Below are 27,770 nucleotides of genomic sequence, written 5' to 3'. Positions count from 1 at the left end.
GTGTCAACATTGCCGTAAAGCGAAATAAGACTGTCGCAAAAGTTCCACATTACATTTTGCTTATGTGGTTTGTACAGTATCAGCTGCTTCTGACATGAACTGGTGACAACACAAACATCTGAATAACGATATCTAACTGTTCGTTAACGTGTTGTCGATATGCTTTGCTTTAGAATGGCCTCAATCACTTAAAATCACTTCCCGCATATAGTTTCTGAGATTATCTCTTGTTTACTCAACAATAAGATACTCTCCAGCACAGGTAAGCTAGTTAGCTAGCTAAAGTCGGCAGAACTTATGTCACTAGGAGAGTGCCTTTGGGCTTCAATGAAAACTGAAGATCCAGGAGAAAAGTTGTGAGGAGACATCAACAGGCTGTGGGAGGATGGACTTTGTCAAAACGGTCCTGGTGACTGGAGGGGCAGGTTTCATGTAAGTAACAGTTAGCAAATCATCATCATCATCATAATGACAATCAGTAGTGTTCTGACAAAGACTTAAACTACAGAAAAAAAGCCAGTTGAATCTACAATGTATGTAAAATATGGGATTTTATTGCATACTATACATGTTTCATCTGTAGCTCTTTCCCCATACAGTGGGTCCCATTTTGCCTGCTCCCTAGTCAACAGGCATCCAGATTGGCGCATCATCAACTTTGACAATGTGAGTAGTAGCTAAATGTGCTTTCCTGTAACTACAGATTCAAGCCCTGTTCAAGCTGGGCCCTCTCCTTCCCTTTGCAGCCAAGGTACAACATAGACATGGAACACTGGTCACTTGAATGTTTACATACTGTTTTACCCACTTCATATGTATATACTGTATTCTAGTCAAGGCCATCCTATTCAACTATTGCTGTACATATACTATTCTATCCTACGTATTCTTCAGATATACTACATATTCTATCCATATACTGTCCATAATGACAGTAGTCCAGCTGTCCATATATATTTATACTTGGACTCCGACATTGCTCGTCCTAATATTTATATATTTCTTAATTCCATTCTTTTACTTTTTTAGATTTGTGTGTATTGTTAGATATTACTGCACTGTTGGAGCTAGGAACACAAACATTTCACTACACCGTCAATAACATCTGCTAAATATGTGTATGCGACCAATAAAATGTGATTTGATTTGACAACACATTTCACTGCACCAATCCGGTGTATGTGGCAATAAAACAACTAAAAAACACGCTAAAAAACAACAAAGTGAAGCTTATTTCCTGCACACCCTGACTACTACACTATGTAACTGCAGAATTCCAAATTGTCATCATTTCCTGGTCGTGATTCTGTAACTTTTCCTGGTCCCATACAGCTGGACTACTGTTCCAATCTCAGGAACCTGGAGTCTGTCGAGGAGAAAGAGAACTACACCTTTATCAGGGTGAGAGAACTGCCAAGTCATACTGTTATGCAACGATACTGTATATGAAGTGCCAGTGTTACGAGACAGGGATGTCCTCTCTCCCCTCCTGTTTGCACTGGCAATTGAACCGCTTGCAGAAATAATTAGACAGGACCCAAACGTAACAGGTATCCGTATTGATAAACATGAATATAAACTTCTTTACAGACGATCTTCGGCTATACCTGACTATTATTGAAACTCAATGTCCCCCTTGTTTTCGGAATACTCTAAAATCTCAGGATATGAAATTAACATGGAAAGAAACCTGAAATAATGGCAATAGCAAAAACTTCTGAGCTACAGTAATCCTTTAAGTGGACCACAAAAAATATAAAATACTTAGGATGCTTAATAAGTGACAACAAACAACACATATATAAAGATAACTTTATCCCATTACTCAACAACAGGAAAGCAGATCTAATTAAATGGAACAATCTCCCCATAAATCTTACAGGTAGAAAAACCTCTTTAGAATGGCTTCCAAAGTTTTTATATTTATACTGAACACAAATATAAACGCAACATGCAACAATTTCAAAGATTTGAGTTACAGTTCATATAAGGAAATCAGTTAATTGAAATAAATTCATTAGGCCCTAATCTATGGATTTCACATGACTGGGAATACAGACATGCATCTGTTGGTCACAGACACCTTTAAAAAAAGGTAGGGGCGTGGAAAAGAAAACCAGTCCGTATCTGGTGTGACCACCATTTGCCTCATTCAGCATGACACATCTCCTTCGCATAGAGTTTATCAGGCTGTTGATTGTGGCCTGTGGAATGGTGTCCCACTACTCTTCAATGGCTGTGCGAAGTTGCTGGATATTGGCGGGAATTGGAACACGCTGTTGTACACGTCGATCCAGAGTGTCCCAAACATGCTCGATGGGTGACATGTCTGGTGAGTATGCAGGCCATGGAAGAACTGGGACAGTTTTAGCTTCCAGGAATTGTGTACAGATCCTTGCAACATGGGGCCATGCATTATCATACTGAAACATGAGGTGATGGCGGCGGATGAATGGCACGACAATGGGCCTCAGGATCTCATCACGGTATCTCTGTGCATTCAAATTGCCATTAATAAAATGCAATTGAGCATGTTTGGGATGCTCTGGATAAACGTGGACAATTGTGTTGTTGTCCGTAGCTTATGCCTGCCAATGCCATAACCCCACCACCACCATGGGGCACTCTGTTCACAACGTTAACATCAGCAAACCGCTCACCCACATGACACCATACACGTGGTCTGCGGTTGTGAGGCCGGTTGGACATACTGACAAATTCTCTAAAACAACGTTGGAGGCGGCTTATGGTAGAGAAATTAACATTACATTCTCTGGCGATCAGCTCTGGTGGACATTCCTGCAGTCAGCATGCCAATTGTACGCTCCCTCAAAACTTGAGACATCTGTGGCATTTAGTTGTGTGACTAAACTGCACATTTTAGAGTGGCCTTTTATTGTCCCCAGCACAAGGTGCACCTGTGTAATGATCATGCTGTTTAATCAGCTTCTTGATATGTCACACCTGTCACGTGATGGATTATCTTGGCAAATGAGAAATGCTCACTAACAGGGATGTAAACACATTTGTCCACAAAATTTGAGAGAAATAAGCTTTTTGTACGTATGGAACATTTCTGGGATCTTTTATTTCAGCTCATGAAACATGGGACCAACACTTTACATGTTGCATTTATATTTTTGTTCAGTGTATTTTCGGTTATACCAATTACCCCACCTAAGACGTTCTTTACAAATGTATACTCGGCCATAACAGACATTTAACATCTTCCTAAGTCAGAGGGTGGTTTTAACCTTGCAGATTTGGAATTGTATCAACTCGCCACCCAAGGCTTTTACTTGCGACTTGTTGTTAAATGCATTAAAGAGGAACAATGGGTACATATTGAAAATGTGCACGCTCAGAATCTTTCCACGTGTCTGTTTTCAAAGGATGGAGCTAAGAACATGATCAACTGCATAGTTAAGAACACTGTAACAACATGGAAGAACATTTAACGGATTCTACAAGAACCAATATCACTCCCTATGGAACAATCCTTGGATAGCTTTTCAGAATTCACGGATAAATTGGCCCGCATGGAAAACTAAAGGCAGAGAAACCATAAATTACGTGGTTATAGGAAATACAATTATTTACATGAAATAATTAAAAAGCAATTTTGGACTGACCAATGTAGACATTTTCAAATAAATGCAACTTAAACGTTTTATATCACAAAATTTTGACCTGAAAGCTGTGTGTGTCAGAAAAAGATACTCATATGAAAGATAATAAATACAAAACCTTGCAGAAAGCCTATCCAACTGACAATCTCTTAGAAAAAAATAAAATAACTATTGGAACCAAGACTTAAAATGAACTGATATTGGCACAAGATGGAGGGAGTGTTGGAACATAACGAACAAAATTATAGTTAATGACAATGTACGCTTAATCCAGTATAAACTCATGTATAGAATGTATTATACAAGAGACACCATTCACAAATTCTACAGCACAACGGCAGAGTCAAGTCTTAAGTGTAAAACTAACAATGACTCAATAATTAATGCCTTCTGGGAGTGCTATAAAGTCCAAAAGTTATGGGCGGAGTTAGAAAGCTGGCTGTCAGAAGTTGTACAATGTAAAACATGGCAAATGGGGGTGTGGTGAGATACCCAATGGGTTGGACAATTATATTGAAGAACCGATTACTTAAATACTGGAAGTCAAATGATACTCCAACTTTAAGAGAATGGAAGAATCAAATGCTTTATTATTTAAATATTGAACAAAACCTGGCTACAGACAGAAACAACATAACACAATTTGAAATGATATGGGGCAGAGTCTTAGAAGCATTAGAAAGAACATTGGGTGTGGTTACAGTGGGAACATTTGGGTCTGAGCAAGTGTGATGTCATTAATGTTTGTGGAAATGATTGTATGTTAAGCTGTTTATTGTTTTTGTCTATGTATGTTTTTGTTTGTTGTAAAAAAGTGTGTGTTACACAGTGTTACTAATCATTAATCATAAAGACTTTTAGCTTGTAGATGTGTCATGGTTTGTCCCTTTTTTAACAGGGGGATATATGCAATCCACACTTGGTAAACCACATCTTTGCCACAGAAAACATTGACATCGTCTTTCACTTTGCGGCTCAAACACATGTTGGTAAGAAATTAAGTTGTTCTGTTTAAATTGTGTTACCATGCCAAAACAACCATAGACATTGTTGACAACACTCAGTGACTCATAGAGCAAGACATTCATCCATATCTTTCTGTGCCCCCTTTTTCAGAGACGTCCTTCGTATGGCCGTCCAGATACCACATGGTGAACGTGGAGGGGACACGGGTGCTACTGAAAGCAGCTTTTGAGGCCAAGGTGGAGAAGTTTATTTACATTAGCACAGATGAGGTGTATGGAGAGAGCCTGTATAAGGTCAGTCCACTCATATCATTTTCACTGATATCCTGACATAATTATTGTAACTTATAAGGTGTAACGCCACATTTACATTTGAGAGAGCCACTTCTCAACTTCTTTTGCGACTTTTCAAGGTTCTCTGTCTGCAGTACTGTCAGTCCCCGGTGTTAAAAGCAGTCTCTTTTACCCCCATGCAGGAATTAGATGAAACCAGCCCAAGAAGACCCAACAATCCATACTCTGTGTCTAAAGCAGCTGCTGAGTGTCTTGTATTGTCCTACAGGGAGAGACACAAGGTAGTAAATACTGTCAACAGACGTAGCACAATTATAACCACGTTTTTCTGAGGCATGTACACATTTTTTGATTATTTGTATTAATATTTGCTTTTTTCTTTCAGTTTCCTGTTATAATAACAAGGAGCAATAATATATATGGACCCAGACAGTACTTGGAGAAGGTCATCTATAGTATCCATATTCTATATCAGTGGTTCCCAACCTTTTTCGGTTACTATACCACCAACTGAATTTTGCTCTGCCCAGAGTACCCCTGAAGTACCCCCTCATTTGCATTTTACCAGTAGGCCTATGGTCTCATGAGTCTTCTCAAGTACCCCTGGTTGGGAACCACTGTTCTATATATTTATGTTGTGTGTCTGGTCTTTTAAGATGTCTCAACAAATGTTAGTTTTTTCCCCCTAGGTCATTCCAAAATTTGTATCCTTCCTTCAACTGAACAAAAAATGGTAAAGACTTCAACTTGACTGACATCATCCCAGACTATGTGGACATGTTTTACTTCATATGTTATCGTTTCAAATAAAGACTACATATCCCATGCTCCTCTCTGCCACAGTACCATCCAAGGGACCAGCCCCCAATCTCGCCACTTCCTGTATGTGGATGATGCCATTGAAGCATTCAACACCATCCTGGAGAGGGGGATGGTGGGAGAAATCTACAACATCGGGAGCGACTTCGAGATATCCATCATTCAACTAGCCAGAGAACTTATCAAGATGGTAGGATATCCATCATTCAACTAGCCAGATAACTTATCAAGATGGTAGGCTATACAGTGCATTCGGAAAGTATTCAGACCCCTTGACTTTTTCCACATTGTTACGTTACAGCCTTATTCTAAAATTGATTAAATTGTTTTTTTCCCTCATCAATCTACATACAATACCCCATAATGACAAAGCAAAAACAGGTTTTTAGACATTTTTGAAAATGTGTTACAATATCACATTTACATAAGTATTCAGACACTTTACTCAGTACTTTGTTGAAGCACCTTTGGCAGCGATTACAGCCTCAAGTCTTCCTGGGTATGACGCTACAAGCTTGGCACACCTGTATTTGGGGAGTTTCTCCCATTCTTCTCTGCAGATCCTCTCAAGCTCTGTCAGGTTGGATAGGGAACGTTGCTGCACAGCTATTTTCAGGTCTCTCCAGAGATGTTCGATCGGGTTCAAGTCCGGGCTTTGGCTTGGCCACTCAAGGACATTCAGAGACTTGTCCTGAAGCCACTCCTGCGTTGTCTTGGCTGTGTGCTTAGGGTCACTGTCCTGTTGGAAGGTGAACCTTCGCCCCAGTCTGAGGTCCTGAGCGCTCTGGAGCAGGTTTTCATCAAGGATCTCTCTATACTTTTCTCTGTTCATCTTTCCCTCAATCCTGACTAGTCTCCCAGTCCCTGCCGCTGAAAAACATCCCCACAGCATGACGCTGCCACCACCATGCTTCACCGTAGGGATGGTGCCAGGTTTCCTCCAGATGTGACGCTTAGCATTCAGGCCAAAAAGTTCAATCTTGGTTTCATCAAACTCCAAGCGGGCTGTCATGTGCCTTTTACTGAGGAGTGGCTTCCGTCTGGCCACTCTACCATAAAGGCCTGATTGGTGGAGTGCTGCAGAGATGGTTGTCCTTCTGGAAGGTTCTTCCATCTCCACAGAGGAACTCCGGAGCTCTGTCAGAGTGACCATTGGGTTCTTGGTCACTTCCCTGACCAAGGACTTTCTCCCCTGATTACTCAGTTTGGCCGGGCGGCCAGCTCTAGGAAGAGTCTTGGTGGTTCCAAACTTCTTCCATTTAAGAATGATGGAGACCACTGTATTTTTGGGGAACATCAATGCTGCTGAAATGTTTTGGTACCGTTCCCCAGATCTGTGCCTCGACACAATCCGGTCTTGGAGCTCTACAGACAATTCCTTCAACCTCATGGCTTGGTTTTTGCTCTGACATGCACTGTCAACTGTGGGACTTTATATAGACAGGTGTGTGCCTCTCCAAATCATGTCCAATCAATTGAATTTACCACAGGTGGACTCCAATCAAGTTGTAGAAACATCTCAACGATGATCAATGGAAACAGGATGCACCTGAGCTCAATTTCGAGTCTCATAGCAAAGGGTCTGAATACTTATGTAAATACGGTATTTTAGTTTTTTTATTTCTTATAAGTTTGAAAAAAAATTCTAAAAACCTATTTTCGCTTTTTCATTATGGGGTATTGTGTGTAGATTGATGAGTAAAACAAGTAATTTAATCCATTTTAGAATAAGGCTGTAACGTAACAAAATGTGGACAAAGGGAAGGGGTCTGAATACTTTCCGAATGCACTGTATGTCAAACTGACCTTGGATCAGTGCTTAGGGGCCACACATCATTCTGCACCTAGACACAGGGGAAGGGACTGTGACATCATTCAACTAGCCAGAGAACTTATCAAGATGGTAGGATATCCATCATTCAACTAGCCAGAGAACCTATCTAGATGGTAGGATATCCATCATTGAACTAGACAGAGAACTTACCAAGATGGTAGGGTATACATCATTCAACTAGCCAGATAACTTACCAAGATGGTAGGATATCCATTATTCAACTAGCCAGAGAACCTATCTAGATGGTAGGATATCCATTATTCAACTAGCCAGAGAACCTATCTAGATGGTAGGATATCCATTATTCAACTAGCCAGATGGTAGGTAAAGTGTGTCACTCTGTAGTCCTCTTTACTGAGCCACTGAGACATCTGCTAATAGAGTGTGTTACAGGTCAGGCATGTACCTGATGCAGAACTGGACGACTGGCTGGAGTTTGTGCCTGACCGGTGAGTGAAGTATAAGGGGATCACACTATACACTTTTCAGAGCCTTTACTTCCTATGGTTTCAATGGTGAAGACATGCTCTGTGTGAGAAAGATAGGTGGGCTGTGTGATTGGCTCCCAAGACACTGACATTGTTGAAACCCCCCTCCCCCCAGGCCTGTGGTTGACCTGAGGTACCCTGTGAACTGTGAGAAGCTGTGGAGGCTGGGCTGGAAGCCTGCAGTGTCCTGGGCAGAGGGCATCAGAAGGACAGGTACAGTACATGAACACATTACTCTATGGATTCCTTATATTGACTTTCATATATTTTAGCACAATGGTTGAATCTCTATAGTCTAAAGTGCCCTCCTCTCCTTCGTTTGTGTTTTTCACAGTCAAATGGTACCAAGAGAATCCAGACTTCTGGCCAGACGTCAAAGCAGAAGACCAACCGATTACCTATGAGCCCGATACCATAGACCAATAAGCACACAGATCCTCTTCCTGTATTCGTGGTCGCCAACCCTGCTCCTCGAGAGCTACAGGGTGTGCTGGTTTTTGTTCCAGCCCTGTATTAACACACCTGGTTCAATTAAATCACTGGGGCGGCAGGTAGCTTAGTGGGTAAGAGCGCTGTGCCAGTAACCGAAAGGTCGCTGGTTCTAATCCCCGAGCCGACTTGGTGAAAAATCTGTCGATGTGCCCTTAAGCAAGGCACTTAACCCTAATTGCTCATGTAAGTCGCTCTGGATAAGAGCGTCTGCTAAATGACTAAAATGTAAAATGTCTTAATTAGGGTTGTTGACCTCAACTCTAGTCCAACCATCATCTGTCACTGTGGGTGTGCAAGGGAACACTTGTATCATTTTTGTATTCATTTATTTTAATGAAGAATCAGGTGGAATGTAATATATTTATCATTGTCAATAAATAACATTAATATAGTGCCGACTTGAATGTTAAATATTAAGCTATGGACACATGCCTACACATGATATTCAAAGACAAAATACAAAACAGTTTGTTAAGTATTTGCAAGTCAAAACCTTTAATTTTGGTAAAATCATACAATAAATGCACAGAAGTATTTTCTCGTGCAGTGCACAGCCTCTAAACTAGTACATAAAGCAAATACAAACTAATGGGCGACTCCGTGGCGTTCAGGGGAGTGTCTGGCCATCCGAAAGCACTTCAATCTCTCCTCTCTACAGCTTCAGATTTCCATTCATACGTTTCATCCAAACCTTTACTTTTCAGACTCATCAGTCAGCCACTGTTACTGTAAGACTCATTGATCCGGCTAAGACTCACCACACACTCCACAGAACACACACACACTGAGGCCCAAATATGCAAATACGACAACAGAGCAGAACCACATGTTTTTTTTCCTTAAGATTGCCATGTGCCAGACAGTCGCTGGGAGAGGAAAAAAATACCTCAAAAACAAGGGAAAACAAATTGAATTGGAGAGAATCCGGACACTTTTTGCACTGGTACAATATTTTTTTTAGAAAATGGATTTTATCACTTTTATCCAAACCTTGGCATTGGTTTGTTTAGAATTTTGTTCGCCAATTAAACGTTAAGGTTGATTAGACGGTGTGACCATTAGGCCAGCATTAGAAGTAACAGGTGTGGATTGATTGAGTCCAATATGACTTTGACATTAAAAAGCTCACACTACCCCGAAAAATATAAATTTCCACGCATACCGGTGACATTCAACATTCAAGTGCCAGTGTTTTTGTACTGTCTTTTGGTCAAGTTTCTTAAACTATCACTTTTTAGGCTTATAAAAATAAATATTTCTCAAAAATGCTTAATAAATTACACAAACTAGCAGCAAAAGTAGAATCTAGTAATCTGTGTGCAAATAGCTCAATTCTCAGACTGCTACTGAACTAACCCCTGGTCCCAAATAAATCCTGGTTTAAATAGTGATAACCTTTCCCCTTTCGTAAACAAGCTGCGTTTTTCACAATCTCCTCACACACAAAATTCGGAAGCTTTAAGGACACACACACTCAAGACATTTATATAAAACTCTAGATGTGCAATAAAATGTTTTTTTTTTGAAAACTTGATGGCCATTAAATAACATCACAAAGGGGCCTAGACCTAACTTAAGTAGCACCATTCAATCTTAAGTTTACACAATACTGTCAGTGCATCTGCTTCATAACCACCACGTCATTGTTATTTATTCAAAATGTCAAGGCACGACAGACACACTTTGAGAATATATATTTATCTATTGCACTTAAATGCCATTTTCTTGCCAAAGTTGGGCCTCCCTCCTATATAAGAAGGAAGCCTGGATGCCAGTTATAGTAGTAAACTGGCCAGTAGTTTTACATCAAGGCGGCTCAACCCTACCCCACAAAGGGAAGAATAGCTGCATTGGTTCTGTGTCAGTAATGAAGGCTAGATAAAGCACCCAGTCTTTGGCCGGGTCACGTGGGCTAGATTCACCAGCCAGCATACACAGGAAAACCTCATTGCCTCTTAAAATGGTGCACTGGTAAATAAACTGCACTTCCCATCACCCTTTGCTACATGTGCAGTTCAGTTTGCTCGCCTGTACATCGCTGACCCCTGAACCTTAACTTCTGACCTTTGACCTTCCTACGCTCTCCGAGGAGGAAGAGCTTGTGTCTTTAAACAGTTAACCCGAGAATGTCCTTCGGATTCGAACGCAGCTTGAAAAAGAGAACTAAATTAAGGTGTAAGAGAACAACGTTTTGTAATGAAATAAAAGCCTGCTGCAGAATTTCCTTTTGCATTTTTTAAAACTCCTTGACCAAAAAACAACAACACTTGCATGCGTATTTCATCCCGGGATGACCTTGACAAAAAGCAAAGCCACCCAGGTTACTGTGTGGTCCTATGGCAACCATTCGAACTTCACTTTCAATATGGCAAGCGCTGTTTAAGAATTGTTGACAATTTTAAGAAACATTCTCTCAGAAGGATGGATATTTGTCAATTGCCATCCTTCAAAATGTTTAAGTAAAAAAGCTCAATCAAAAACAAAATTCACCCACCAGGCAGCTAGAAGAAGTTGCTTCACTAGGTGCCACAATGCCAAGTCAATTTGTAAGTAGGGAACTGAAGTTTGAGCATCGAGTTGCTCAAATAGCTTGTATGTATGGACATACCATTTACATTTAAATATTCAATTTTAAAATCGTAGAACTGGAATGGCTCGTTTAGTGAAGACTACCATATTCCTCTCCAGGATAGAGTGAGCGAAAAATATTTTGAACTCTTTTTTTCCTTGAAGTGCACTTTTGTCACACAAGGGTTTGAAAACCTATAGTGGAATTCTCCTAGGATGGCTGCAACATGCGGTCGGAGCTAGTTTGAGCCATCAGATTACCCTGTGACAAATTTGAAGCTCAAATGGACAAATGACTCACTCAAAAGTCATGTCATCTCAGTGTTTGCCAAGGTTTGATATTTAGTTCAAGCTTATTTTGTTTTCCTTCCGAATAAAATAACAAAAACACATTTAAACCCCAAAATAAACAAAAATATATAATTTAGTTCTTGTTGGCCAGGTTTTAGCCAGTTATGACGCTTAAAATAAAATACAGATAAAACAAATCTAATTGTTAAAGGCACAGTACATTCACAGACAAATGATCCTCAGATTTTTTTGTTACAAAGAAAGAAAAAGCAGTTGTAGTGAAGAGAAAAAAAAAAAACTGCAAGTCCCAAGATCCTAAATACGCTATTGTCACTACAGGCGACCACACGATGATTCCGGAGCCTGGCGTTGCCATGTTTCTTTAGGAATCTCTCAGTGGCTCCAGCTGTCCTATTGGTCAGCTGTCCTCTCGGTCCCCTGTCTCTCAGCTCCATTTTTTGGAAAAGCGGTCAGAGAATCACAGCTGGTAATGTACTGCAGTCTGTTTGGAAGCTACACGGGGGTTTATATAGTCTGGCTTAGGTTACACATGTGGTTTCCTTATCAGTGAGTTTGGCGTGGCGCGGCCCACTGCGATGGTGGAGGGAGGGTGGAGGTAGAGGGGGATAGGGTTGGAGGGATGTTTAGTTGCCCCACCAGTCCACTCCCCCCTGATGAGAGTAGTTTCCTCCATAGCCATCACTGCTGTAAAAGTTGCCTCCAAAGCCACCTGTGATGGGGGGGGGGGGGGATCAGGACAGTGTTAGAAAGAGAACAAGGACAGTGTTGCAGCATGGTTGGAATTAAACACCAACTCTTCGACTTGTGTCCTAAGAACTGTGGGATAGACCAACAGTAATATTTATGCCCAAATGTTGCTCCATTGTGAGGTTAACGGACTCTTACCACCGCCGCCGCCGAATCCACGGTTTCCTCCGTGTCCACCGGGCTGGCGTCCACCGCGACCCCCGAACCCTCCAGTGCTGCCGCCGCCACTGGTTTGACGGTAGTCCCTGGCTCCGAAGCCACCAGAGCTGAACCTAAACACAGAGAGGGTGAGTCAGTCAGTGATTAAGAGAGTGAAAGAGAATGTAACCAATAATGTCTTTAACCCCTAATACTTCTGCTCATTTATGTAGGAGTGTGTGTGTGTAAGCATGTGTGTGTAAGCGTGTGTGTGTAAGCATGTGTGTGTAAGCGTGTGTGCGTGGGTAAGCATGTGTACCTCTTGGAGCGTCCGCGGGTGTTGCTCTTGTGCTGGTGTTCATAGGCCAGGCTCTCCAGCCAGGAGGGTACTTCCTGTTTGGCCTCCACCAGGATGTCCAGAAGGTCCTTGGTGATGTTGCCGTTCTTATCGTTGAAGAACGATGTGGCCAGACCTGGGAGAGGACAGGGTTCACCATGTTACAGTCAAGTAGTTATCTAAATAAAAAAACATTGTGTTACGTTTTGCTGAGTGGTGAGTTCAGAGTTCTTGAACTTTGTAGAGGCGCTTACCCAGGTTGCCCACGCGTCCAGTACGGCCTATACGGTGGACGTACTCCTCTATATCGCTGGGCAGGTCAAAGTTGATGACGTGCTTCACGTTGGAGATGTCCAGGCCACGGGCAGCCACCTGGTAAAAGAGACAGTAGAATACAACTATATTTATCTTGTTTGAACAGAAGTTTGTTAGCTCCCTTTATAAAACGACCCCAACTTGCAACCATATTGCAAAACAAGCGCCAGGCCTTGAACAGTAGGAGGCCAAAGAGCTACTGTGATTGGCTTTATAGTTTAACAGATATGTTTTACGCATCACAGAGCTGTAGAATTTAAACCAAAATGTCCGCTTGCTGACTCACCGCCGTGGCGACCAGGATGGGGCAGCGTCCCGAGCGGAACTGGTGCAGAGCCTCCTCTCGGTCCCTCTGGGAGCGGTCGCCGTGGATACTGGTGCAGGCGTAACCCTCGCGGTACAGGAAGTCCTCCAGGGCGTCCGCTCCCTTCTTGGTTTCCACAAACACCAGTGTCAGAGAGTTTTTACCTGGGGAAGAGAAGGAAGACAGGTGAGTCACTGCTTAACCTGGGCCCGCGTTCAATAGGGCACAACAATGTGGAATGTTCAGATTCTGTATAACAGACATGGCCTCCGTTTCTGACATGGAGTGTTAGCATCAGGTCTATTCGTGGCATTCCTATCTGCAACGTTCAGCGCTTGCTCAGTACCCTCCTAAACGAGCCCCAGGGAAGACATTACAAGTATGGAAACAACATCTACCCACTACCCCGTGTGGCTGTGGATCTGAGAGAGGAGGAGGGGGAGGCAGGGGATGAATCACCAGGGGTGTTTAGTGAGGAGAAACATCCATAGTGTTGCCAAGAGATGGAGGCTCTGGTATAGAAAAGCTGCTTATCTTAAGCTTTGTCGGGCTACTCGATAGTGAGTCATGATGCATGATGACCAGAGGGCTTCTTCAAAAGGTTTAAAATGTTACAGCACATTCAGATAGAGATATGTTAGAACATCCATGATTCTCCATCTGGTAGAATAGTGAATCATGTTATTGGTTTTCTACCTGCAGTGTACGTTTTGCAAGCTGCCATGGCCATCACAACAAAAGCATAAGCGTAGGAAATGGCATAGGGTTGCAGTAGCAAGCAGGATGTGGGCTAAACAAATCAACAGTCACCGATTCCCAATTCAAACCCCCACACAAAGGAGACAATACCCTTCAAAACAACAGTGAATGACCTCCCAATGACAACCACACTAGATGGCTGATCAGCACCAACGGGACCTTCTCGTCTGGACACAAATGGATGACTAATATGGGTAACCAATACAGGCCAAGCAATAAATCAATAAACAACTGAAATATGAAATGAGATACAAGCTTCTACATCCACTTTAGTAATAATAAATTCCTACTTACCAGGTTTCTCTATGTTTTCACCTGCATTGTCCTGAACTTCGCTCGGAATGACTTTGGATAAAACCAAACCCGATGATAAACTCATTGCAGTTTCAACAGTTCATAAGTGACATTTAAAAGGGGGGAGGCTAGCCAACAGAGTTCAGCAAACTCAATGGCCGCCATTAATGGTACCAACAAGTTCCAATACGACCCCATTATTAGAATGTTATTGTTGTGGAACATTTGGTGCCAACATGGAGGACGGTTTCCTGAACTCTGTGTGTACATGGCTCTGCATAGGAGTAACTGGGGTTTGGGGATACTAGGTAGGGTCAGTTTATGATAGCCAACATACCTAAGCTAAGGATAGAGTACAAGTCTTCACCTCACATCTAACCCTATGACACTACCAACACTGGGTCGCGTTCAACAGACATAAAAACTTCCCACTGAACACGACCCAGGCTTATGACCATCTGAAAGAACAGAATACCTAACGCAATCAATACTAGACCATCACAGCTGAATGGTTACCCATTTTCTAAGATCTATAGCTTACATCTAACCAGATTTAAAAACCAGGAACTATCCTAGCGTTAGGAGCAGGTGGAATCTGCTGGGAAGTTGTCCTATTAAAGACTTGTCTGCATATTCAATCAATGAAACAAATTACTAGCTTCAGGATTTAGTTTGATTTCAATCAAGACAGCTGATTTGGGGAAATCCTGCCGTTGCAGATTCCACCTAGCCCAACATATTCACAAACACACAGGGTTTCTCAACTCCAGTCCTCAAACACCCACTGTCCATGCAGGTTTTCATTTCAAACAATCAAAGCGTCCTTCAGATAACTGAATGCCCTTACCAAGCACATCATATCAATGTATATAAAATTGTTGTTCAATTGGAGTAAAATCCAGAACACACAGTCAGAGAGTCCCCAGGATGAGCTTTGAGAAACCCTGCACTACCAGTAAAAGTTATAGTAAGTAACCCACACTAACACAGACGGGGACAGGAGAGGGGGTTGAGTCAGTGGCAGGTATAGTCGAGGTAGTTACCTGTAGCGTTGAGCAGGTCCAGGAGGAAGGACCTCTTGTCACCGTCCTCCACCCACACCACCTTCTGGGTGATGTTCTCGGAGGTGGAGCCCACGCGTCCCACCGCCAGGAAAATGTACTCCTCCAGGAAGTCACGCGCCAGGATCTGACAGAGGGGTTAGTGTTTAGTTGTAGAGCATTTGGAGCCAACATGGAGGATAGTTTATTGAATTAGTGTGTGGAGAGGTGGGTTAATACAGGACCATAGAGAGACAGGACAAATAACGCCTTCCTTCTTTCCTCATTTAGCACAATACTTTTGACAAATACATAAGCATTTGTGGGGACTGGCGAGTAACAATTATTGTCCATGTACCATGATCTCCTTGGGAAAAGTGGAGTTTAACACGATGTGTGTGTGTATATATACCTGGATCTCCTTGGGAAAGGTAGCGCTGAACATCATGGTCTGGCGAGCACCTTTAGGGGGCATGGTGTCCTGCTCCACAATGCGTCTGATCTGGGGCTCAAAACCCATGTCCAACATCCGGTCAGCCTCATCCAGCACCAGGTAGCTAACAGACAGACAGGTATTGGTTGTAGACATGTTTTCCCATCATAGTCAGACTCTGGGTGTGTAGGATTGCTTTCCTGCCCAGTAGGCCAACTAATCAATCGTTTGATAAGCTGCATCAGGAGAGTTAGTGCTGGGGTAAGCAATACGGTCTCAGCTCTTGCTTGCGCTCTGATAGACTAGGTGGAATGAATCATATTGCCCACATGTACGCAATTCATCTAGAGCTCTATTTGCACGGGACTAGGATTACTAGAGAACGTTATGTAATTATTACCCCAGAATGTCTTATTCCAGAGGACGATTCACATTTTTTTTCCCCAAACGGCCCCCTGTAATTCGTAATTTTTTCTCTCAATAAATTGACAGTTATGACGGAAGCCTGGAGGGTTTTTTTCTAGGCGTGAAGATATTTCAACATGTCCAGGTGAAAACAGGCTACACTGACAACTACAGCTTGGCTCCCAAGTTCCTAAACCATACCAAACCACCTTTGGATTGAGGAAGTGCGATCATAATCTTTAGGATATTTTAACAATCCGCAGTAGATGATGTCCTAAATGCCCCCCAGCCTGCAGATGGGAGCTAAACAGCACACTTGAGATGCATTTTTAGGCTATGGATGAGAAAGTGAACTTGTCACTTCCAAAAGTTTAGCTCAGTTGTAATGCTGCTTTGCGATCTATTAACAGCAAGGGTTGCATTAAATATGCAACAACAACATTTTCAGACGCATTTCGCGATATTCAATTCATTGGCACAAAACCTATGAACAAAAGCATTCACTGTGAAAGTTGATACAGGCCCTTCATATATATATATATATATGCTACGTGCAACACTTTATGTTAAACAATTTAACTAATCAGTTATTGTTTTCTTGCTCAAACCACAAGCAACACCTGTCAAACTCCAGACATTTCTCTCACAAGACAGGGATGTCAATTGACACAGGACTAGTATTATCAGAGGACCTTGGAGTTGGTCCAAAGTTTTTCCGGCTGGATTTATTACTCTCCTGCTATGTAAAAATGACCGACATGGAAGATTCGGACGGGACTTAAATTACGGATGTGGCAATTTGTGCTTGTGCACATAATTACATAACCCTATCTCCCCTAGTAAAACGAATCCAATGCGAATACGGCTTAGGTTATTAATCTAGGTAATTCCTTTACGTAAAGTGTCTAGTGACTTTTCAAAACCAATGAAGTCAAGAACCAAATGTTATGTCTGGGACAGCTCAGTTTGTCACCAATACAGACTGATTGTTGTAAGTCTACTCACTTGCAGTAGTCGAGGCCAATCTTGCCTCTCTCCATCATGTCCACCAGGCGTCCAGGTGTAGCCACCAGCAGGTGACAGCCTCGCTCTAGGTCTCTGATCTGCTGGCCGATGTCAGCCCCTCCGTACACCACACAGGGACGCACACGGGACCGGTACGCAAACTACAGCAGGAGAGCAGGGTGGAAGAGAGGAGATGAAGGAAAGACATGAAGTAAAGGAGAGGTAGAGAGAGCAGGGAAGATGGAGGGGAAAGGGGGAATTGATATAGGGGCAGTAAAAAGAAAGGAGAGGGTGAATATGGGGTACAAAGAGAGAGAAGGCAGGGAAAGGGTCGAGAAAGGAGAACACAAACAATGATTGTGTGTTACACTGCAGTTCCCTGATCCCAACCTTGGCTGGTTGGCCGTCAACACAAAAACACAGAGACAAAGAGACAGAGGCCCACTGGCAGACCGCTACCGACCTAGCTGCTATTGATGCTGATGGGATGTCTGTCCTCTCTGTGTGTGGTTACACTGTGTGGGTGGGTCAGCATGCATGTGTATTGCTGAATATCCTCTTGTGTGAGGTGGATGTCCCAGGTGAGAGGGGTGCAGTTGGTTACCTTTCTGGCCTCTTCGTAGATCTGCAGGGCCAGTTCTCTGGTGGGGGCCAGGACCAGAGCGAGGGGGTACTGCTTACGGCGACCATACTTTCCATTGTCCTGTCCTCCAGACTTCTGGGCAACCACAGCTTCTCCTGGCCCTTCAGTGTAGATCTGACTCAGTACAGGCAACAGGAATGCTGCAGTCTTACCAGAACCTGAGAGACCACAGTTTATATTAGTCATATACATATACTTAAAATCAACTACAGTACAATACATTTGTTGTACATCATATTTACATATAGCTCTCCAGACCAATCCAATTTAGAGTGGTTCTGGTTTTAGTTTGTTCTGGTTCTAGTTTGTTCTGGTTCTAGTTGTGGTTCTAACCTGTCTGGGCGCAGGCCATCAGGTCCCTCTTGTTCTTGATGATTGGAATGGCGTACTTCTGGACCGGAGTGGGCCGATTGTAGCGGGTCAGGGCAATGTTACTCATGATGATCTCTCCCATCTCTATGTCTTGGAACTGAAATACAAAAACAAACCACAGTCAATCAAATGAATGCCAAACAGTTTTCACTCAACTGTGTTTCAGCGTCCCTGCCGGTAGTGGGGGGTGGGGGGGGGGGGGGGGGCAAACCAGTATAGTAGGAGACAGGTCACTGTGTGCAGGGGGAACAACACAGCACCACACAAGCTGCTCAGTAGATCCTTTGGGAAACGTTTCTGGTTTTGAATACTACTAACAAAATGCTGACTAATAGGACATGAGGGCTTCTGGACTTGAGACAGGGTTAGTTGACTAGAATAAATGGGGACTCACGCTGTCAATGTGATGGGGGCAGTTTTGGCCAGTGGCCTCAACGGGAATGTCGTCGTAATTGTCAAAGTTAATCCCTGTGTTGCCTCCAGCGAACAGCTCCCTGGGGAGAAGCAGAAACACGGAGTTCAGGAAAGCGACAGAGAAAGGTCTACTTGATCATTTTAACGAGAGGGGATATTGATAAAGGACAGGGATAGTGATGTATCGTAAAATGACATTGGTAACTCCTCATTATTGCAGAAAGGGGGTGGGGTTAGGTTACTACTCACTGTTCCAGGCGCTCATTGGCCTGAGTGGGTTTGGACCAGTCCTCGTCATCCCTGGACTCCTCCACCCAGCGTCCGTTTCCACTGCCTCCGAACCCTCCACGCTGGTAACTGTCAACCACAACATAACCATAGGGGTCAGGAAAGCTAGCTTGCTAACGAGTTGACTCATGGTACAGCACTGAACTCTGAGGATCCTGAGAGCTGTCTAGCATTGGCTAAGGAATTCTCTAGTCATCTCACCTTCCTCGGGACGCACTCCCGCCGTTGTTGAAGAAAGCAGACTTCCCCCTGTCGGGACGTGCGCTGAAGCTGGTGTAGGCGTCTTTAGCCGTGTTCCAGCCGCCGCCATCTTTGTTGTCGTAGACGCCGAACACGCCAGCGTTCTGCATGGGCTGGACCGGGTTGTAGGACCCGCCCCTGCCGCCGCGGAAACCTCCGCCGCCCCTGCCTCTCTCCATGCGAGGCGGGCCGCTGTTGTACCTGTTGCCCCCATTCATGCGGTTGTCGTGGTAACCATTTTGCACAAAGCCGTTGTTGCGTCCGCCGTCCCAACCTCCAAGCGCATCTTGGGTAAAAACAGAAAAGAAAAAGGGGGGAGACATGTTGGGTGACTTTCATAGTACAAATGGGTTTATTCCGCATACGCAGTCAATACAATACTTTGTTTATTGGTCCATTTCACAGATATTCCTTAGTTTTTGCTGTCACAGTACCCAACCTGACCGACAACACAGGCTGGGAGCAACACAGGGGCAGCGGCAGAGCAGCACATAGAGGTAAAGTGCCTTGCTCAAGGGCACAACGGCGATTGGCAGTAATGGACCCTGTAGGAAAAGAGATTTGGACCAAGTAGGCCTAGTTCCATTTCAGCCACTAGCTACTTCCCCTTAGCCTTTCTATGTTCACAGATTAGAAAGACCTGGATGGCTATAAGAAACGTGTTGAGGTCCTTTATAGCTAGTAGGGGTTAGGGGCAAAATGGAACCACGCCCTTCTTGGTTCCTTTGACTTTCACATCCCAGACACCCACCAATTGTTACCGCATGGATGCCTCTGAAAAGGGAAATATGTGTGTGTCAGTTACAACACAAAGTGTACTGTTACAACATAGCTACCAATATCCCAGAACTTAAATTTAAAGGACCTGGCTCATTTTCTCAGTAAACGATGATGAGCAATACATACAATAAACGTACAGTCTTCACAAGTCAATCATTTGGCTCATTAACTAGGGTCCCGATTAAGGAACATTCTTTATGCAAGCAGCATTAATTTCCTAATACCTACCACTTTAAATTCCACACACAAATAAATAGAAACCTTGCAATTAAGCAGTGTGTTGGAATGACATAGCTAATGGAGGCTGTTTTTGTTTGAACAAAATGTAAGCATGTGAGCGGATGCCAACACCCTTAATGCAGGAAAAAGCCAGTTTCACCCATGGGAATTTGGTTTTAAATATGTAATTTGAGAGCCTCCAGTCCCCTTGTCGAAAAGCAGCGTGGCCTTGTTTTCTAATGGAATTGAGTGAGACCAATTAATTAAAACATGCAGAATAAAATAAAGATAACATTTAAAATAAAATAAACGCCAGAGCTTCCCTCAGCCAAAGAGCGGTCTGAAAAGGGACTTACAGCTTCTTGGTGCCATTGACAAAGCACTCGGTCTAGAGAAAGCATCTGCTGTAAGAAAAAGAAAAAACCAACACAATGTCATGGGGGGGAGGGGGGTAATGAAAAAACAGGCTTCCTGATGAAAACATGCTGCTGATGTACTGCGAATGGTTGCCAGTAAGAGCATGAAAATGGTTTGTCAAAGCAGTTCCCAGATGCTGTCACAAAATGGACTCTAGGACATTGGACAAGCACGGTTTTGTCTTTCTTCCTGTAGTGTGATTTGGGATGAGATAAAAACAAGCGGCTGGCTATATAAGATGGGGATTTTAACGCAACTGTTTGTTTCAAACTGGTGGAGAAAATCAACACATCCTGGTCACACTCTCCCTGACCTTGTCCCAGCCCGGCGTGAATAAATTGTCAAGATAAAACTAAAGCTAATTGACTTCTTTTTAGATCAGGGAATTTTACAGCATTGTTGCTAGCTTAATCAATTTAGTGAAACGTTTATTATGGGTCACTACAATGCATTACGGCATTATTGACCACTAGGGGGCCAGGGCATTTTAATGGTGTCCAACTGGCATACCTCATAGAGGTGGTAGTGTTAATGGGGGGACGACACTTACCATTTTTGGAAGCCTCTTGGTTCCGTAAATGAGGTGGAATGTAACAGGTCCCTAGAGAGACAGACTTGTGAACACAAGGGCAGTACTGTACACAAACTGACAAGCACTTCACAGGTCTAATGGGTTCCTAGTCTTATTCTAGGGATGTCTCAATCCCTTAAATTTAATAGGGATTAATTAGCCTATCTGGCCTGTTTGATAATTTTTTTTATTTTTTTACAATCTAGTACCCCAAATGAGGAACTGAAATCTTAAATGCCGTTTATGCTATTTCATAAATGATAAGAGCATGAATTGGCTCAAAATAAATAAGTGAAATTAAAATCCTTTGATGGCATCTTAGACCTAAATGAACACTGGAGATGCGAGGCAGTCCCAATAGTTTAAAGCTCCATACTCTAGTCTCTTTCCCACAAAGGCCAGTGATGTCAGGACTGGGATGTTTCGTGGGCCTGTGATTGGACGGTACCAATCTTTCCTTTTCTATCATTTATCTGCAGATTCCTGCAGAATACCAACTCAGCTCGACTTCAGACCACTTCTGAGATCTGAAAACAGTTTTTGACTTTGGGGGGGATGAACTAACTATCCATTAAAAAGGCCATCTGGTGGGGTTATTTTCAGTCCTTGAACCACCCAATGGCCCTGAAGGAAAGGAGAAGAGTGAGGCCTGCTTCAGACCAAGTGATCATAAAAGAAACTGATCACCATAACACAACCTAGATGTCCTTTGGCTCAGAGAGTAGAGATTACTTACTGCCAGTGCCCCCGCCCTGCCCGTCAGCATTGTTCAAGCCTAGGACAGCAAGCTGAAATAGAAAATCAAACGCACAGTTAAGTACTACGGTAAACACTGTTACGGATAAATGTAATTCTAAACATGCATATGGGACAGTAAGCTGCAAGACAAAGGGTGACACTTTATTTGGATATTCCATCTATAGATGCTCTACAGTAACATTTCAACTAACCATCTACTAACCCAACACTTATCCTAACCCTAAACATTTAAGTCATTTAGCAGACGCTCTTATCCAGAGCGACTTACAAATTGGTGCATTCAACTTAGGATAGCCAGTGGGACAAGCTATATTTTTTTTTAATGGGGGGGGGGGTAGAAGGATTACTGTTATACTATTCCAGGTATTCCTTAAAGAGGTAGGGTTTCAAGTGTCTCCGGAAGGTGGTCAGTGACTCCGCTGTCCTGGCGTCGTAGGGGAGCTTGTTCCACCATTGGGGTGCCAGAGCAGCGAATAGCTTTGACTGTGCTGAGCGGGAACTGTGCTTCCGTAAGAGGTGGGGGGCTAGCAGGCCAGAGGTGGATGAACGTAGTGCCCTCGTTTGGGTGTAGGGTCTGATCAGAGCCTGAAGGTAAGGAGGTGCCGTTCCCCTCACAGCTCCGTAGGCAAGCACCATGGTCTTGTAGTAGATGCAAGCTTCAACTGGAAGCCAGTGGAGTGTGCAGAGGAGCATGGTGACATGAGAGAACTTGGGAAGGTTGAACACCAGACGGGCTGCAGCTTCCTGGATAAGTTGTAGGGGAGCCCAGCCAACAGCGAGTTGCAGTAATCCAGACGGGAGATGACAAGTGCCTGGATTAGGACCTGTGCCACTTTCTGTGTAAAGGTAGGGTCGTACTCTGCGAATGTTGTAGAGCATGAACCTGCAGGATTGGGTCACCGCTTTGATGTTGACGGAGAACGACAGGGTGTTGTCCAGGGTCACGCCAAGGTTCCTTGCACTCTGGGAGGAGGACAAACCTTACCCTAACCTTAGCATGCAGTTGCTTATCAACAGATAGTGACCATCTGTAGAGATGCACTATCCAAATAAAGTGTGACCCAAAACTGTTGATCTCCAGAAAGACATGCATATCCCTTATACTAAAGTGCTTCCCCCATTACACATATGTGAAGCAAGGAACTCCCCTGTCTAGTTTTGTTGCCCCCCACCACCTCAATCCAATTACAGTAGTAGTTTCAACTGTACATTTTGCAGAGCAGTCAACTGTGGGTGTACCTTTGCAAGCAACCAGAGATACTTTCTCACAAGGTAGACGCCCAAAACTGCCAATAGGCTACAGGAATGCAGACCCAAAACTAGGGTGTTAGGTGACGGGACAAATAATGGACGCTATGTGAGAATATTTGTAAAAAATTAAACGCAGTAAACAAATCTGTTTTCACTAAGTGTCAATGTGGTCGTCAAAATACATAAATCGTTTTGAAAACAAACATTGGCAGTAGAATGGCCTTACTGAGGAGCTCAGTGACTTTCAACGTGGCACCGTCATAGGATGCCACCTTTCCAACAAGTCATTTTGTTAAATTTTTGCCCTGCAAGTCTTGCCCCAGTCAACTGTAAGTGCTGTTATTGTAAAGTGGAAATGTCTAGGAGCAACAACGGCTCAGCCGCGAAGTGGTAGCCCACACAACCTCACAGAATGAGACTGCTGAAGCGCGTAGCGCATACAAATTGTCTGTCCTCGGTTGCAACACTCACTACTGAGTTCCAAACTGCCTCTGGAAGCAACGTCAGCACAAGAACTGTTCTTTGCAAGCGTCATGAAATGGGTTTCCATGGCCGAGCAGCCGCACACAAGCCTAAGATCACCATGCGCAACGCAAAGCATCGGCTGGAGTGGTGTACAGCTTGACGCCTTTGGACTCTGGAGCAGTGGAAACGCGTTCTCTGGTTTGATGAATCGTGCTTCACCATCTGGCAGTCCGACGGACAAATCTGGGTTTGGCGGATACCAGGTGAACGCTACCTACCCGAATGCAGTGCCAACTGTTAAGTTTGGTGGAGAAGGAATAGTGGTCTGGAGCTGTTTTTCATGGTTCGGGCTAGGACCCTTAGTTCCAGTGAAGGGAAATCTTAACGCTACAGCATACAATGATATTGTAGACGATTCTGTGCTTCCAACTTCGTGGCAACAGTTTGGGGAAGGCCCTTTCCTGTTTCAGCATGACAATACCCCCGTGCACAAACAGAGGTCCATACAGAAATGGTTTGTCGAGGTCGTTGTGGAAAAACTTGACTGGCCTGCACAGAGCCCTGACCCAACCCCATCGAACACCTTTGGGATGAATTGGAACGCTGACTGCGAGCCAGGCCTAATCGGCCAACATCAGTGCCCGACCTCACTAATGCTTGTGGCTGAATGGAAGCAAGTCCCCGCAGCAATGATCCAACATCTAGTGGAAAGCCTTCCCAGAAGAGTGGAGGCTGTTATAGCAGCAAAGGGACTAACTCCATATTAATGCCCATGATTTTGGAATGATTAGTAGCTTTCTGTGTTACAGTTCAGACTTAGTGAGAAGTGTGCGTCTGTGTTAGGCTGTGTGTGTGTGTGTTAGGCTGTGTGTGATCTGGTGTGTGTGTGTTGTGTAAGTGTGTGGGGATGCTGAGAAGTATGTGTCTTAAACCTTCTGCATGCGTCGGCAAGCCGAACGAGTGTGCTCGCATACTCCCTTAAAAGACCTTCGCTTGAAAAACTAGAAAAGCGCTACAATAGTACGTTTTGTCCATCTTGAGATGCCGTAGCCAGTATACAAAATAGATAACTCAAGAAATCTGTAATTCATGCTGATGTTTTTGCCGAAGATAACTTAGTCACGCAATATTACATCTAACTAAGATGTTTGGTGCATTATTTCTCAAGTGGAAAAAAAAACAACCACTTCACTGAAGAATCCATACTGTTGACCAATCACAGACGAAGGGGCATGAACAGCCCCCCAAAAAAACTTGCACACCAAAATGAACAAAAACATCTAAATGTTGTCATAATAAATGCAGGAACTGTTCCAAATGGTTTCGGATGGGAAGCATGCAAACGCCTTTAGGCTGGGTGTGTGTTGGTGGGGGGGGCTGTGTGAGTGAGTGTATTAAGTATCTAAATTGCATGAAGTTGTATAAAATGTGTATGCTAATTTCATAAATTGTTTCAAATTTTTCCTAACTGTTTTTGTATAAAGCATGAAGATTGTTAATATGACCACCCTACTTTAAATCATTGGGCTTAAATTACGGTAATGATGTATTCTGTACTGTCTAGTTTGCATATGAAGTGCCTAATTTGCACAAGTTAACATTTTAAATTGATCGTGTTGTGCTTTTATTTGAATCACCTGTTCTACATTAGCCTTTAACATGTCCCAATCACCCTATCTTGAGATATTGGCCAATATGTGTTTAATTTAAGAATCCAGAAAGGTGATTTGGTGCCATTGACTCGGGATTAACATTGACCTGTCCGTGACCTTTTTAAAACACTTGAAATTTCAATCAGCAATGGTAAATCCTATCATCATGAAATAAAGTATTCTGTGCTCCTGAGAAGCTTCTCTATAACATGGAATACAAAGTGTAACACCAGAACCACCGTTTAATTTCGTCATCTAACACGCTACCAAAACACTCAAATTACAGAATGTATGCACTCACTAACTGTAAATCGCTCTGGATAAGAGCGTCTGCTAAATGACTAAAATGTAAAATGATTATTCTCTGCTCCAATTTATATACTGCTACCGAAGTTCTTCACCTCGAATCGTTTGTTTTAACAGACAGGCAAACACAGGTTATCAAGGAGCGTGACCAACATGGCTCAAAGGGGTCTTATTTCCTGTGTCAAAATACGTTTGCCCCCACCAACCCGACATCCTTTCACACTGCCAAGCACATGTCCAATATGCAGCTGCTGACTATCAGAAAATGTCATGATAGTTAGCTAATTATGTTAGGTTTCATCTTCCATGGTTGACAATGTTTAACACAGACAATGTTTCATTTGCAAATGCAGTTACAGCTAGACTCAGATATTTTAATAATGCTTCGATATCAAATTAATGGGTGTTTTCGTGGATACTGTCGGCTGGACTAACGTTACATAAAGGTGACAAAAACAACTGGATGACTTAACAATGACAGGTTCTTTAACATGTCAACAAAAAAAATCTACAGTACAACACAAAACCAAACAATGCAGTCGTTGCTAGCCAGCAAATATGCAAAGCATGAACACGATTTGTTCATTCGGGATTAAAACAATGTGACAGTGACGCAGAAGAAAATGTAGCCGGCTAGCTCTCATGTTAGCGTAGGTAGCTAACTAGAGGCCAAACTAGCAAGCAGGCTAACAATCATCAACTCAAGTGAATAAATGCAAGAAAAAAATGTATGTTGAATGTCACAACACTGAACATAGGTTTTAGATTGCATGTCTTTGAGATATAGTTAACTAGGAAAAACAAACTCATTGTGAGAAATGCTGCATTGTTGAACGTGAAACACCGCCATCACCAACCATTATCCTCCACCGGCCTCCATTTTACCCAGAGATTAGACAACACACGCAGTTACAGCTAACGTAGCTAGCTAGCAAAGCTAACCAGCTAGCTTGGTGTCCACGACTGCATTTTCAGACTCGTTCTACTCATTTCTACGTATGTTATAGATATGAACACAAACAAAAAATACAAAAAAACTCACCTGCTGTTCTAGACCGTGTATATTTTCGACGGCCACATGACTCATAACTAAAGAATATTGAGGAAAAATGTTGTCGTCGAGAAAGGGATCTCTTTGTTTGCCGGTTTGTGACTACCCCTTAGGTTTCGCTCGTCTTTTCTTCTTTTGTCAATTTCAGAATTAATCAACAGTACAGATACAGTTGATATATTATGTTAGTGTAAATTATTTCGGGTTATTTTCATGACACTATATTTCGGTGGTCTAAAGTAGACTGTAGCCTTTAAACCGACACCGCTTACTAACTGGTGGTGGTGCAATGGAAGCTGGAAACAGGAACCCAGAGTGAGATTTTATTGGTTGAGACAACCACAAAGAGCAGAGAGGAGGGCATTGCGCATATCGCGACATTTTATCACCCGTTCCAAAAAGTTTTTGAAAGTCTGGCTACATTTAGACATCATTTTCAATTGTGATGTTGTAAAAATCGACATCGTCATAGTGGAGTTGAAGATATTCAGTAGTGTATGACAGTCAATATCTAATACTTTGCACCAGACAGTATTTTCTGTTATATTTGTTAATAAAACTTTTTTTTTTAAGTAAGCCTTTTAATCAAACACCAACCTACTATTTTTGTAGTATTCCCCTGCTGTTAATCCAGCTGTTTCACATTGTGACATAACAGGTGGCTGCCTGAAGGCTACTGTACTGACACTCCTTGTTATAAAAAATAATAAATTGGTCATTTAGCAGACGCTCTTATCCAGAGCGACTTACAGGAGCAATTAGGGTTAAGTGCCTTGCTCAAGTGCACATCGACAGATTTTTCACCTAGTCGGCTCGGGGATGAGAACCAGCGACCTTTCGGTTACTGGCACAAGGCTCTTAACCACTAAGCTACCTGCCGCCCGTTATGGGAATGAAGGGTCCCAAAATGTAGGTCTCCTGAAGTCTCTGCCAGGAGTTCTGGACCTCTATGGCACAGGAGGTAGTGTGCACTGTGGATGCATGGAAAACAGCAAGGTCACTGGCTGGAGGCTCTCCTGGCTGCATTGGTTTTAGTCAGACAGGCCTGAACGGTGGTGTTGATAATTCTACAGTCATGATTTTGACTGGACAAGGATCTTTGATTGTGTCATATTAGGTAGAACTCGAGGAATGGATGACAGCTGTAAAGTTTCATTAGGTCAA

The 27,770-nt window shown here is 43.1% G+C and overlaps 2 protein-coding genes across 7 annotated transcripts; one reads left to right on the top strand and one right to left on the bottom strand.

Moving 5' to 3' along the window:
• The first annotated feature begins 11 nt into the window (after nucleotides 1-11).
• Nucleotides 12-8,912, top strand: LOC311118019 (dTDP-D-glucose 4,6-dehydratase-like). Its single transcript, XM_084192903.1, has 12 exons — nucleotides 12-432; nucleotides 600-666; nucleotides 1,333-1,401; nucleotides 4,528-4,618; nucleotides 4,746-4,888; nucleotides 5,071-5,169; nucleotides 5,274-5,333; nucleotides 5,578-5,621; nucleotides 5,732-5,897; nucleotides 7,935-7,990; nucleotides 8,145-8,242; nucleotides 8,364-8,912. The coding sequence occupies exons 1-12, from the start codon at nucleotides 386-388 to the stop codon at nucleotides 8,453-8,455; spliced, it is 1,032 nt and encodes a 343-aa protein (XP_084049029.1). The 5' UTR covers nucleotides 12-385; the 3' UTR covers nucleotides 8,456-8,912.
• Nucleotides 8,913-8,997: 85 nt separating this feature from the next.
• On the bottom strand, nucleotides 8,998-26,917 carry LOC311118018 (putative ATP-dependent RNA helicase Pl10). 6 transcript variants are annotated; one of them, XM_084192897.1, is made up of 18 exons: nucleotides 26,598-26,917; nucleotides 21,859-21,910; nucleotides 21,102-21,152; nucleotides 20,491-20,538; nucleotides 19,097-19,421; nucleotides 18,857-18,964; nucleotides 18,588-18,687; nucleotides 18,155-18,290; nucleotides 17,783-17,979; nucleotides 17,179-17,339; nucleotides 15,748-15,892; nucleotides 15,339-15,483; nucleotides 14,296-14,346; nucleotides 13,225-13,406; nucleotides 12,878-12,995; nucleotides 12,606-12,759; nucleotides 12,287-12,420; nucleotides 8,998-12,110 (listed from the first exon to the last, which is right to left on the bottom strand). In XM_084192897.1, the coding sequence occupies exons 1-18, from the start codon at nucleotides 26,640-26,642 to the stop codon at nucleotides 12,025-12,027; spliced, it is 2,238 nt and encodes a 745-aa protein (XP_084049023.1). In that variant the 5' UTR covers nucleotides 26,643-26,917; the 3' UTR covers nucleotides 8,998-12,024. The 6 variants fall into 6 exon arrangements, with proteins under 6 accessions (XP_084049023.1, XP_084049024.1, XP_084049025.1 ...); XM_084192898.1 differs by having other exon boundaries at nucleotides 20,491-20,535; XM_084192899.1 differs by lacking the exon at nucleotides 20,491-20,538.
• Between the last annotated feature and the right edge of the window lie 853 nt (nucleotides 26,918-27,770).

Source organism: Coregonus lavaretus (genome assembly GCF_964263955.1).
Source record: "Coregonus lavaretus genome assembly, contig: HAP1_SCAFFOLD_2191, whole genome shotgun sequence".
Taxonomy (NCBI): domain Eukaryota; kingdom Metazoa; phylum Chordata; class Actinopteri; order Salmoniformes; family Salmonidae; genus Coregonus; species Coregonus lavaretus.
This window is presented reverse-complemented; position numbering and strand designations above follow the sequence as displayed.